Source organism: Oncorhynchus nerka, linkage group LG9b, assembly GCF_034236695.1.
Source record: "Oncorhynchus nerka isolate Pitt River linkage group LG9b, Oner_Uvic_2.0, whole genome shotgun sequence".
Taxonomy (NCBI): domain Eukaryota; kingdom Metazoa; phylum Chordata; class Actinopteri; order Salmoniformes; family Salmonidae; genus Oncorhynchus; species Oncorhynchus nerka.
Window position 1 is genome coordinate 44,322,479 of NC_088424.1, and position 13,412 is coordinate 44,335,890.

The window sequence follows — 13,412 nt, forward strand, 5'->3', positions numbered from 1 at the left end:
TGTCAGTGGTGGAAGTAGATTTTTGCTGGGGAAAAAAATCTCTACTTGGTGGTATGACACTGCATCCTATTAGTAGTCTGAGGATTCCAAATCACCCCCATTTTTTGTAGGAAACAACTTATAGTTCCTACAGTACAGTTGTATAGTGTTTTCATGGAGACCTTCAATGATAATCACGTTTCGACAGCGGTGGCCGTAGCTTTCTGCCTTAAAAATGGGGGGGGGGGGGGGGCGGTATTTGTCTGTAATGAAGCCCTTTTGTAGGGAATAACTCATTCTGATTGGCTGGGCCTGGCTACCCAGTGAGTGGGCCTATGTGAAATCCATAGATTAGAGGCTATTGAATGTATTTAAATTGACTGATTTCCTTATATGAACGCTAACTCATCAAAATCGTTGAAATTGTTACATGTTGCGTTTTATATTTTTCTTCGGTATATACATGTGAAGCATCGTGTTGGCGTTTCCACTCACTACCAAATATGGTGAAGCACACGGGCCGGCAGTGGGAGATGGAGCGAGATGGATTTTTCTCATCGATGCAACATTTGATCTCAATATAGTTTTCTATTTCCAAAACTGGAATCTGTTACGAACAGAGTGGACTAAATTTTGTAGACTTTGCCTTTTGTTCTTTAGAAGGAATGCAAGGTCGAATTTAATTCTTGCACCAGCACTTCAGAGTACGCGTTACCTAACAGAAATATGCAAATACACGCTGGAACGTGCCTATAGGATCTCGCTAGCTCGTGTTTGGCTCTGCCCACATCCTTGCTTGTTTTGCCCACTATGATTCATTTGCTCCCATTTGGAAATGACAGGCTGTGGTCTATCTTGGGTTACATATAAAAAATCTTTGGTATGACAAGGGGTCCTATTAGAAGAGTGTATGAGGATTCCAAATCACACCCCTTTATTGGAGACAACTTCTATAGAATGAACAGTACAGTAGCAAATAGCTGTATAGTGATAACTTCAGTTTAAAATGGTACAGAAGCAAACAAGTAGATCAACCAAATGTATTTTATAAAGCTCTTTACAGTGCTCTACAGATACTCAGCCAAAAAAAATGAGAGAGCGAGAGCAATTACATTACATTACATTTAAGTCATTTAGCAGACGCTCTTATCCAGAGCGACTTACAAATTGGTGCGTTCACCTTAAGACATCCAGTTGAACAGCCACTTTACAATAGTGCATCTAAATCTTTTAAGAGGGGGGGGGGTGAGAAGGATTACTTTATCCTATCCTAGGTATTCCTGAAAGAGGTGGGGTTTCAGGTGTCTCCGGAAGGTGGTGATTGACTCCGCTGTCCTGGCGTCGTGAGGGAGTTTGTTCCACCATTTGGGGGCCAGAGCAGCGAACAGTTTTGACTGGGCTGCGCGGGAACTGTACTTCCTCAGTGGTAGGGAGGCGAGCAGGCCAGAGGTGGATGAACGCAGTGCCCTTGTTTGGGTGTAGGGCCTGATCAGAGCCTGGAGGTACTGAGGTGCCGTTCCCCTCACAGCTCCGTAGGCAAGCACCATGGTCTTGTAGCGGATGCGAGCTTCAACTGGAAGCCAGTGGAGAGAGCGGAGGAGCGGGGTGACGTGAGAGAACTTGGGAAGGTTGAACACCAGACGGGCTGCGGCGTTCTGGATGAGTTGTAGGGTTTAATGGCACAGGCAGGGAGCCCAGCCAACAGCGAGTTGCAGTAATCCAGACGGGAGATGACAAGTGCCTGGATTAGGACCTGTGCTGCTTCCTGTGTGAGGCAGGGTCGTACTCTGCGGATGTTGTAGAGCATGAACCTACAAGAACGGGCCACCGCCTTGATGTTAGTTGAGAACGACAGGGTGTTGTCCAGGATCACGCCAAGGTTCTTAGCGCTCTGGGAGGAGGACACAATGGAGTTGTCAACCGTGATGGCGAGATCATGGAATGGGCAGTCCTTCCCGGGAGGAAGAGCAGCTCCGTCTTGCCGAGGTTCAGCTTGAGGTGGTGATCCGTCATCCACACTGATATGTCTGCCAGACATGCAGAGATGCGATTCGCCACCTGGTCATCAGAAGGGGGAAAGGAGAAGATTAATTGTGTGTCGTCTGCATAGCAATGATAGGAGAGACCATGTGAGGTTATGACAGAGCCAAGTGACTTGGTGTATAGCGAGAATAGGAGAGGGCCTAGAACAGAGCCCTGGGGGACGCCAGTGGTGAGAGCGCGTGGTGAGGAGACAGATTCTCGCCACGCCACCTGGTAGGAGCGACCTGTCAGGTAGGACGCAATCCAGCGTGGGCCGCGCCGGAGATGCCCAACTCGGAGAGGGTGGAGAGGAGGATCTGATGGTTCACAGTATCGAAGGCAGCCGATAGGTCTAGAAGGATGAGAGCAGAGGAGAGAGAGTTAGCTTTAGCAGTGCGGAGGGCCTCCGTGATACAGAGAAGAGCAGTCTCAGTTGAATGACTAGTCTTGAAACCTGACTGATTTGGATCAAGAAGGTCATTCTGAGAGAGATAGCGGGAGAGCTGGCCAAGGACGGCACGTTCGAGAGTTTTGGAGAGAAAAGAAAGAAGGGATACTGGTCTGTAGTTGTTGACATCGGAGGGATCGAGTGTAGGTTTTTCAGAAGGGGTGCAACTCTCGCTCTCTTGAAGACAGAAGGGACGTAGCCAGCGGTCAGGGATGAGTTGATGAGCGAGGTGAGGTAAGGGAGAAGGTCTCCGGAAATGGTCTGGAGAAGAGAGGAGGGAATAGGGTCAAGCGGGCAGGTTGTTGGGCGGCCGGCCGTCACAAGACGCGAGATTTCATCTGGAGAGAGAGGGAGAAAGAGGTCAGAGCACAGGGTAGGGCAGTGTGAGCAGAACCAGCGGTGTCGTTTGACTTAGCAAACGAGGATCGGATGTCGTCGACCTTCTTTTCAAAATGGTTGACGAAGTCATCTGCAGAGAGGAGGAGGGGGATTCAGGAGGGAGGAGAAGGTGGCAAAGAGCTTCCTAGGGTTAGAGGCAGATGCTTGGAATTTAGAGTGGTAGAAAGTGGCTTTAGCAGCAGAGAGAGAAGAGGAAAATGTAGAGAGGAGGGAGTAGCGGGGGAGAGAGAGCGAAGATTGGGACGGCGCGATACCATCAATTGAGATGCAGAAATACAGCAGCTAGAAAAAACTCCTCAGAAGACAGGAACCTAAGAAGAAAGATTAGACAGGAACCTAAGAAGAAAGATTAGACAGGAACCTAAGACAGGAACCTAAGAAGAAAGATTAGACAGGAACCTAAGAAGAAAAATTAGACAGGAACCTAAGAAGAAAGATTAGACAGGAACCTAAGAAGAAAGATTAGACAGGAACCTATAAGAAGAAAGATTAGACAGGAACCTAAGAAGAAAGATTAGACAGGAACCTAAGAAGATTAGACAGGAACCTAAGAAGAAAGATTACAGGAACCTAAGAAGAAAGATTAGAGAAGAACCAAGCTCGGAGGGGGTGGCAAAGTCCTCTTCTGGCTGTGCCTTGGGGAAACGTTGAGTACATGTGGCCATTAAGTCAAGATGGTTATTCAAGATGTGCATAGATTACCAGCAAGGTCAAGAAATAAATAACCCCAGTGGATATAGAGATGGAACAGTTCAACACCTCAGGAATCCGTGTCAGTTGGCTTTTCAGAGAGGACTGTACCACCACAGCAGTGATATTTGTTGACCTGTTGCCACTAAAAAGGGTGACCAGAGGAGCAAAAAAACCATTCCATACAACCTATATTTATCTGTTTATTTTCCCTTTCATACTTCAACTATTTGTTATACTTCAACTATGTTACAACACTGTACAAACAATATAACATTTGAAATGTCTATTTTAAAACTTTGAGTAATGTTTATTTCTAATTGCTTATTTCTTTCTGTTTGTCTATTCCACTTGCTTTGGCAATGTAAACATATATTTCCCATGCCAATAAAGACCTTAAGAGAGAGATTGAGAGCGAATTTGCCGAGTTGAATAGGGTACACGACAACTAAAGGTTAGTCATGGTGTGGTGCTCAGTACCTGGATGTGCGAACTACAAACAAGCACAGGCTGCTGGGGTAACGTTTCATCGGTTACCTGTCAGAGATATTACTCGTAGTCGACAGTGGCTGGCGGCAATAAAGAACGCAGCCTATGATGTGAATACTGCACTGGATAAATATCCAAATGTCCGTGTTTGTAGCCAGCACTTTCAGCCAGAGGACTTCGAAACGGACCTGAGGTCTCAACTGATGGGTTTGCCAGGTCGTCGCACGTTGAAAAGTGAAGTTATTCCATCAATTTTCCCCTTCACTTCAAAGAGGAAGGCATCCGATCAGCCAACATCAGAGCAGCAGAAAACAAGTCGAGCTGAGGTAACTACAGTAGCTATCGAACAGTTATTTATCTAGCTAAAACCAAAATCCAACTCGTTTTCATAATACGCGGGCTAATCATTCCATCGCATAACCAACGTAATTAGTTAGCGGCTACCTAACGACGTGATTTGTAACTTTGTAAACTACGTTAAGTTACAGAGTCGTTGTGTTGTCGCGCTTCAACCAGGCTACTCTGCTCCAGCCTTGCAGGTGTGTCACTACACTAGTTACCACAGCCACAACGTCTGCATGGTATATATATCGTAAACAAAAATCAAGTTTATTGGTCTTCATTTAAGGTTAGGCATAAAGTTAGCAGTGCTGTTGAAGTTTTAAGAAGATATAGTTTAGAAATAGGCGGGGTTTATTCATTTTGTGGTTGTGATAACTAGTTGACGACTGAAAATTAGGGGATATGACCCGGAAGTGGAAATGGCGTTTACGTGGGGTAGTCCAAAAACTCGCTCGCCAAGCAGTTACGAACAACGCGTTGAGAAGTCAAACCTGTAATCTCATACTTTCTCTAGACTATATTGTTGTCATCATGCCCGTTTGGTGTTCTGTACCATACTGTGCTAATTACAAACAAGCGCAAAAAGAAGGAGTAATCTTTCACAGTTTACCTACCGGAGATATACCCCGATGCCGTAAATGGCTCGCGGCTATCAAGAATAATATTTACAATGTCAACACACCAGTGGCCAAGTATCAAAACATCCGCGTCTGTAGTCAACATTTTCGGCCAGAAGATTATTTGAGGGATTATCAATCTGAATTGATGGGGAAGCCAAATCGACGGCAGCTAAAAAGGGACGCGATACCATCGGTGTTTTCCTTCACAACAAAACGGAAGACATCCGATCAACCAACACCAGCACAGAAGAAAAGATCTCGATTAGAGGTAACCTAGCCTTACCTAGACTAGGTTAACTAGTTACAGCAAACACTGTAGTCCTGTATTTAATGAATCGGCCAAATCAGCTGAAATCACCTCAGTTTGCTGAAATTAGTATATTTTCCACCCTCTCTGCTCAAGCCTTGCTGATCAGACATTGTAAACTTGTTGAGTCTCCCGGTAGTCAGACGTTACTTCAGACGGTATTCTCTGCAATGTTTCAGCCATGAAACCCTGAAGATCCGATAACCGTTTAGCTGCTTTCAGAATAATTTCAAGTTTCTTAGATTTTTTGTTGTTACTTTGAACTTTACAATTAATCACCTGCGCAATAAACAGCTACATCAACCTTCTTTACGATTAGTGTTTCATGATCTCTCAACTGACTGACATCCACATCCTGTTGGGCATCCACTGACATAGCTTCATCATCTCTACTCGTTGCATTGAACATTTTTACTGCCTCTGTATAGGACACCTTCTCAATTTCTACTGCCTCTGTGTAGCGGATGTGAAATGGCTAGCAAGTTAGCGGTGGTGCGCGCTAGTGGCGTTTCAATCGGTGACGTCAATTGCTCTGAGCTCTGCAAGGGCTGCGGATTTTGTGGAGTGATGGGTAACGATGCTTCTAGGGTGACTGTTGACGTCTGCAGAGCGTCCCTGGTTCGCACCCAGGTCGGGGCGAGGGGACGGACGTAAATTCTATACTCTTACATCTGCAGGACACCTTCTCAATTTTTACTGCCTCTACATAGGACACCTTCTCGACAGCCCTGATCCTTCCTACTTTGACCTCCTCCTAACAGGCCACCCAGGGAACTCTGGAATGTGATTCCCATCACAATTGGAACACCGTCCACCCTCAGTCTTCAACAATGCATACTTTGTTGTCCTGCATACCACTGCTGGCTTGCTTCTGAAGCTAAGCAGGGTTGGTTGTGGTCAGTCCCTGGATGGGAGACCAGATGCTGCTGGAAATGGTGTTGGAGGGCCAGTAGGAGGCACACTCTCCTCTGGTCTAAAAAAATCTCCCAATATCCCACTGCAGTGATTGGGGACACTGCCCTGTGTAGGGTGCCGTCTTTCGGATGGGACGTTAAACGGGTGTCCTGACTCTCTGAGGTCATTAAAGATCCCATGGCACTTATCGTAAGAGTAGGGGTGTTCACCCCGGTGTCCTGGCTAAAATTCCCAATCTGGCCCTCAAACCATTACAGTCACCTAATAATCCCCAGTTTACAATTGGCTCATTCATCCCCCTCCCTGTAACTATTCCCCAGGTCATTGCTGTAAATGAGAATGTGTTCTCAGTCAACTTACCTGGTAAAATAACGGATAAATAAAAAAATATACCCACTTGGATGATTGAAAGATGAACTGAGGTCCAGACTCCAGTCCAGTTGGTGGTGGTAATGCACCTTAAAGTTGGTTTCCAACCGCCACATATGAAGTCCGAAGAAGAAGCCTGAAGGAGGAGAGATTACTAGAAACTAACTTGGTTTACCGTGGATTAATTGTTGGAATAGAGGACCTTGTGCATTTCAGGTAAAATAACAACCCAATGTTTATATCTGATATAGAATTTTATTATCAATGTTTATAATTTTCAATTATTCTAATCGGTCTGCAACCCAGAGTGTGTAAATGAAACAGACAGAATTCCCAGCTCACAATTAGTCAAATCAATGTTTATTCACGAGAGCTCTCCCGTTTATATACAAAGATGTTCCTTTTATAACATTCTTCTAACCTACGCACACACATGCACACTAACATTAGGAGAGCTATCTTCTCCTCCAGAATTTTCACCACAGTTTATCACTATCCAGTTGACAGTTCCATTCCCCCCCAGATAAAGGAAACCTGGAGGGGTACTCCCTGTCCTATCGTACATTCTCAGAGTTATAGCCGGGTCGGTTCAACCATAGTTTAATTGTTTCTAGGTGTTTTCTTAGGCATACACACACATCACTCTCTCCCCAGTCCAACCTAGTTGGACATATGTTTAATAATTTTAATTACTCCTTATCCATGCTACATAACCTCTAATCTCTAATGGTTAAGTTTCCGGGTAGAATTATTTAATCCTTTATCTTAAACCTTGTAAATTATTTTATCAATATCCCAGGACAAATTAGCTAGCAACAGAAAACTAACTCGCTAAATTGCCATAAATGTTTAATGCTTTTCGACCTGTCCCCAAATTAATAAAGCCGGTTCAGAGTTAGTTTTGATATTTTAACCTGCATGTCCTGATCGCGTCTGGTGTGGGTGGTCAATATCAAAATACGGGCGAGCAGCGTGCGTTGTTTTGCCTTCCTGCGTCACTTCATACACAGAAGATCTCCGCTGAACAGAACCACATGGGTTTTATCCGTCTCTATGTGACCACCGATGACTTCAGAAACAAAGTTAACTACAAATTCAAAACTTGCCAATGTCTTTGCAATTGATACAAACAATTTATAAAAAGGTGCTTCCAACGAGAACCGAGATGACTATAGGCTATATGTCTATATCAGTCATATTGAAATACATTTCATGTTCAATCACAATTGAGTTCTATTTTGTTACTTGTAGGCTACTGTCTGTAATTTGTCTCAATATATTTCATGATGTGTAGCCTAACATTTTGTATTTTCTTTACAGTATCTGAAGAGTATTGAAGCTCTCATCACACCAGAGGTGAGTCGGTGCAATATCAACCACTACATTTGTTATACATGTATCACTAGCCACTTTAACTATGCCACGTTGTTTACATACTCATCTCATATGTATATACTGTACTCGATACCATCTACTGTATCTTGCCTATGCTGCTCTGTACCATCACTCATTCATATATCTTTATGTACATATTCTTTATCCCCTTACACTGTGTATAAGACAGTAGTTTTGGAATTGTTAGTTAGATTACTTGTTGGTTATTACTGCATTGTCGGAACTAGAAGCACAAGCATTTCTCTACACTCGCATTAACATCTGCTAACCGTGTGTATGTGACAAATAAAATTTGATTTGTTTAATATAACACACAGCCTAGACCTACCTCATTACTGTAGAGACTGATGAATGGTGCCATCCCTGGTTGAGGTTGTGTTGAATGCATTCCAAATGCCACCCTATATAGGGCAGGGCGGCAGGTACCCTAGTGGTTAGAGCGTTGGACTAGTAACTGGAAGGTTCCAAATGCCACCCTATATAGGGCAGGGCAATACTTTTGATCAGAACCCCATGGGCACTATAAAGGGTTCCATTTGAGATGGAGACATTGACATGTTTACCGGGATGTCTTTACAATGAAAAGTGATCACCGATGTATCTATACAGGTGGCTCCAATATTGCCTGGAAGGAAGAACAAAGGTCAGTATAAAGTAACTCTGCGTTATCCACATTCTTGTCAGTGGTAAACAGCACTCACGTTTTCATCATGTTTTTCTGTCTTGTATATCTTTTTTTTGCTAATATCTTTGAATAGTTAACAAAACGTTTTCTGCATTGTACTGGTCACCGTGTTGTCTAGTTTTTGGATTCTACCTGCCTTCCTTCCTTGGATCTTATCTCACCTCATATTATTCTAAAATATCAACACTGGTGTATTGTACAGGCATCTTTTTCATTCCACTTCAAGAAATGGTGGTAAATTGGCCGTGGCTATTCCACTTAGTTTTCCAATTAGACTGTAACCATAAAGACAGGTAGAGTTTCTGTCTCATAGAATGACAGTGATGTTCCTATGTGAATGTTCACAGGTGTTCTGACTCGTCCCCGTGTCCAGGATTCTGGAACCAGCATTGACATTACACCTGAGTACGTTCAAATAATCCCACCACCTCTTTGTTATTGCTACTTAACAATCCTACAGCCCAGATGTATTTGGTCATTGACTGTCCATTTTTTGAAGTGTTTAGAGATTGTAAGATTGTGGTACGATTTTAAAAACCCCTCTGTGTTGCTTCCCCTCCTCCATCTACAGGAGTGCAGATGTGTGTGTGAACAGAGTCTGTCTGCTGCAGCTCTTCCTGCTCTGCGAGAGGTGTGGCTGCGACTGTGATGCCAGGATCCAGGATGAACTGGGTTGCTTCTCTGTCGTTCAGAAGTGCCCGTTCTGCAGTCACCACAGGAAATGGATGAGCCAGCCCTCTTTTGCCCAGGAAACCTGTGGATTGAAGGAAGAGGTGGGTATGCACTGGATACAATGTAGTGGACACGATGATATGCAAACTCTGTACACAACATTCTTAACAAGATTCTGACATGCCTGTAATCCATAATAATGATATTTTGTTTTCCTTTCCTAAGGCGATTGGAGGGACATGGTCCCAGCCATGTGAAGACAGAGACCCAGACCTAGAGAACATTTGCTTGACTATGGAAATCACTGAGGAGTTGTGTGAACATGATGCTCGGTCCTCGGACGAGGAGAGTGAGGAGGACGAAAAGCCCAAGAAGCGGAATAAGCAGGAGAGATCAGATGAGACCGAGTGGGAGCCGTCTGACGAGGAAGACATTGTAGTGGACTCTGATTCTTCTGAGGATTTGGAAACGGCAGGTTCCTCTGGTCTAACAGAAAAGGCCAACGTTGATAATTCTCAGAGCGGAATAGAGAAAGAAGAGAGACTTGTGGAGTGGTGCACTGACTGTGGAGCCGAGCCTGTACTCGCCTGCACCACACAGCGACATAAGAAGCTGTACGCCTGTGGTGTGTGTGTGAGTGAGGTCCAACAAGCTGTTGGATTTGACCGATTCTACATGCAGTTCGAGGACCCGGCCAGCTTCAAGGAACATGTACGACGTGAACACAACACAAAACCTCATAGGTTGCTCTGTACAGACTGTGGCATCTTTCCTCACAAGAAGGACCATTGGTGTGAGCACAAGATCAAGAAATTCCGCTGTGTAGACTGTGGTAAGCGCTGTAGGACTGAAACGGGTATCAAGATTCACAGGCACCTCCACCACCCTGACCATGTTTTCCCCTGTAAGTTCTGCCTGCAGCCATTCAAAACCAGGTCGGACAAACTGACACACGATGAAAGCCATCAGGGTGAGATCTCTCCCTACCAGTGCTCAGAATGCTCCGAAAAATTTGATGACTTAATGGAAAGGAACAGCCACCTACGAACCCACAGCAACCTGAATAGAAACATCTGCCACACTTGTTACAAAGAATTTTCTAACAAAAACCATCTGGAGAGGCACATGATTATTCACACAAGGCAGAAGCCCCACATGTGCCAGGTCTGCCAACAGTCCTTCAACCAAGCGAGCCACCTTAAGTCCCACATGCGCCTCCACACAGGGGAGAGGCCCTTCAAGTGCCAGCAGTGTGAGAAGTGCTTCAATCACAATGTCAGTTTGAAGAACCACATCCAACGCTATCATGGCCCTGAGAAGAGCTGAGGAAGAGGAGAGTTACACAGGCTGAGGGAGAGGAGACTTACACAGGCTGAGGGAGAGGAGACTACCGCAGGCTGAGGGAGAGGAGACTACCGCAGGCTGAGGGAGAGGAGACTACCGCAGGCTGAGGGAGAGGAGACTACCGCAGGCTGAGGGAATTTCTGGTTTTTCAACCGGAAATTAAAATGAGCTATTTACTACTACTTTAACCAGTACTTCGTTTGTGTTGATGTTATATAACATGTATTGATTACTTTCTACATATTTTAAACATTTGAAATTCCAGTTGTTTTAATAGTTGTTGAAATATCATATTAGAAAATAGTTATATTTATATAGAGGATTTTTGCATTTGCTGTCATGAGGATGATTTAAAGTTCCATTTTGAAATACTGCCTTTATAGATTTCCGTGCAACTTTTAAGATTTATAGTCGATGTAATATTCAAGCTCAATATAATATCCAACTATTTCACTGATTCATAGTCCGCTCAGTTCTGTGACATAAACAGAATTGTTCAACAGAGTGGTTAACTGTACAATTCATTATGCACGTGCTTCACATACGAATGCAGAAATGTATTTGTATTTATTATGGATCCCCATTAGTTCCTGCCAAGGCAGCAGCTACTCTTCCTGGGGTTTATTAAGGATCCCCATTAGTTCCTGCCAAGGCAGCAGCTACTCTTCCTGGGGTTTATTAAGGATCCCCATTAGTTCCTGCCAAGGCAGCAGCTACTCTTCCTGGGGTTTATTAAGGATCCCCATTAGTTCCTGCCAAGGCAGCAGCTACTCTTCCTGGGGTTTATTATGGATCCCCATTAGTTCCTGCCAAGGCAGCAGCTACTCTTCCTGGGGTTTATTATGGATCCCCATTAGTTCCTGCCAAGGCAGCAGCTACTCTTCCTGGGGTTTATTAAGGATCCCCATTAGTTCCTGCCAAGGCAGCAGCTACTCTTCCTGGGGTTTATTATGGATCCCCATTAGTTCCTGCCAAGGCAGCAGCTACTCTTCCTGGGGTTTATTATGGATCCCCATTAGTTCCTGCCAAGGCAGCAGCTACTCTTCCTGGGGTTTATTATGGATCCCCATTAGTTCCTGCCAAGGCAGCAGCTACTCTTCCTGGGGTTTATTAAGGATCCCCATTAGTTCCTGCCAAGGCAGCAGCTACTCTTCCTGGGGTTTATTATGGATCCCCATTAGTTCCTGCCAAGACAGCAGATACTCTTCCTGGGGTCCATCAACATTAAGGCAGTTTATACAATTTAAAAAACATTACAATACGTTCATAACAGATTTAACACACTGTGAGCCCTTAGGCCCCTACTCTACCACATATCTACAGTACAAAATCCATGTGTAAGTGTGTGTGTATAGTGCTTATATTATCGTGTGTGTGTATGCATGTGTCTGTGCCTATGTTTGTTGCTTCACAGTCCCTGCTGTTCCATAAGGTGTTGTTTTTAATCTAATTTTACTGCTGCATCAGTTACTTGATGTGAAATAGAGTTCCATGTAGTCATGTCTCTATGTAGTACTGTGCACCTCCCATAGTCTGTTCTGGACTTGGGGACTCTGAAGAGACCTCTGGTGGCATGTCTTGTGGCGTATGCAGTACCAGTAGTTCAAACAGACAGCTCGGTGTGTTCAACATGTCAATACCTCTCATAAATACAAGTAGTGATGAAGTCAATCTCTCCTCCACTTCGAGCCTGGAGAGATTAACATTCATATTATTAATGTTTGCTCTCTGTGTACATCCAAGGACCAGCCGTGCTGCCCTGTTCTGAGCCAATTGCAATTTTCCTAAATATCTAATTTCATATTCAAATTTGTTTCCTGACAACCTCATTTTATTTATTTTTTATTTTACCTTTATTTAACCAGGCAAAAAAAATCTTATTTTCAATGACGGCCTAGGAACAGTGGATTAAACTGCCTGTTCAGGGGCAGAACTACAGATTTGTACCTTGTCAGCTCGGGGGTTTGAACTCGCAACCTTCTGGTTACTAGTCACACGCTCTAACCACTAGGCTACCCTGCCGCCCCGATCAGACTGAGTGGCCCAAGGAGGTGAAAATAGTGAAAATAAATTATAAAATCAAACGCAGTAATTGATTAGACATAAATTGATGATTTAAAAATCAAATCCAAAGACTGCATGGGGGCTTTAATAATTTGAAGTTCCATGGGCGGATGTCAGAGTTCGACGTCCCAAAGATTCCAGAAAGCAGGGACCCTTTTTAAATGAACGCAAAAAAAAAAATCAATCACACGTTTATAGCTTGCTGGTAGCCAATCACTGGAGTCCATGCGTTATGACATTCGTATCATGTTGGTGACATGATTATAGCCACAAGGCAAAGCCGGTCATAAACACATGGGCCGTGCTCGAGGATCAAAACCGCAATGTATCATTGGTAAATCGTGACTGACTGTCTGACCTACAAATATAAATGAGTTTTTATTTATGATGCAATGTGATTCGTAGATCAGTTCGTCGACAGTCACCTGAAGTTGTATTATCACTTAAGTATATCCTGCCCACAGCCTAAAAAACACATTTCCAGTTCTTGTATTTTGGGATTCAAAATAAAGTTTACCGGAAATATTGTCCAACTGTACTGAGAAGGTTTGGGTTTCCAAAATATGAAGTATTAATATATAAAATATTAAAGATGTTGAACCTGTTGTCATGTTATTTGTCTTTGCTTCGTCTAATTTTTTTAAATGAGATCTCAAATTCATTTGCGCATAA

At 43.8% G+C, this 13,412-nt stretch overlaps 1 protein-coding gene across 2 annotated transcripts; it reads left to right on the forward strand.

Annotated features, from left to right (window-relative positions):
- Positions 1-3,981: 3,981 nt before the first annotated feature.
- LOC115114776 (zinc finger protein 16-like) lies at positions 3,982-11,180 on the forward strand. 2 transcript variants are annotated; one of them, XM_029643276.1, is made up of 6 exons: positions 3,982-4,353; positions 7,901-7,936; positions 8,585-8,618; positions 9,008-9,065; positions 9,232-9,433; positions 9,558-11,180. In XM_029643276.1, exons 1-6 carry the CDS (start codon positions 4,000-4,002, stop codon positions 10,656-10,658), a joined length of 1,785 nt encoding a protein of 594 aa, XP_029499136.1. In that variant the 5' UTR covers positions 3,982-3,999; the 3' UTR covers positions 10,659-11,180. The 2 variants fall into 2 exon arrangements, with proteins under 2 accessions (XP_029499136.1, XP_064869840.1); XM_065013768.1 differs by lacking the exon at positions 3,982-4,353 and adding an exon at positions 4,785-5,257.
- The last annotated feature ends 2,232 nt before the right edge of the window (positions 11,181-13,412 follow it).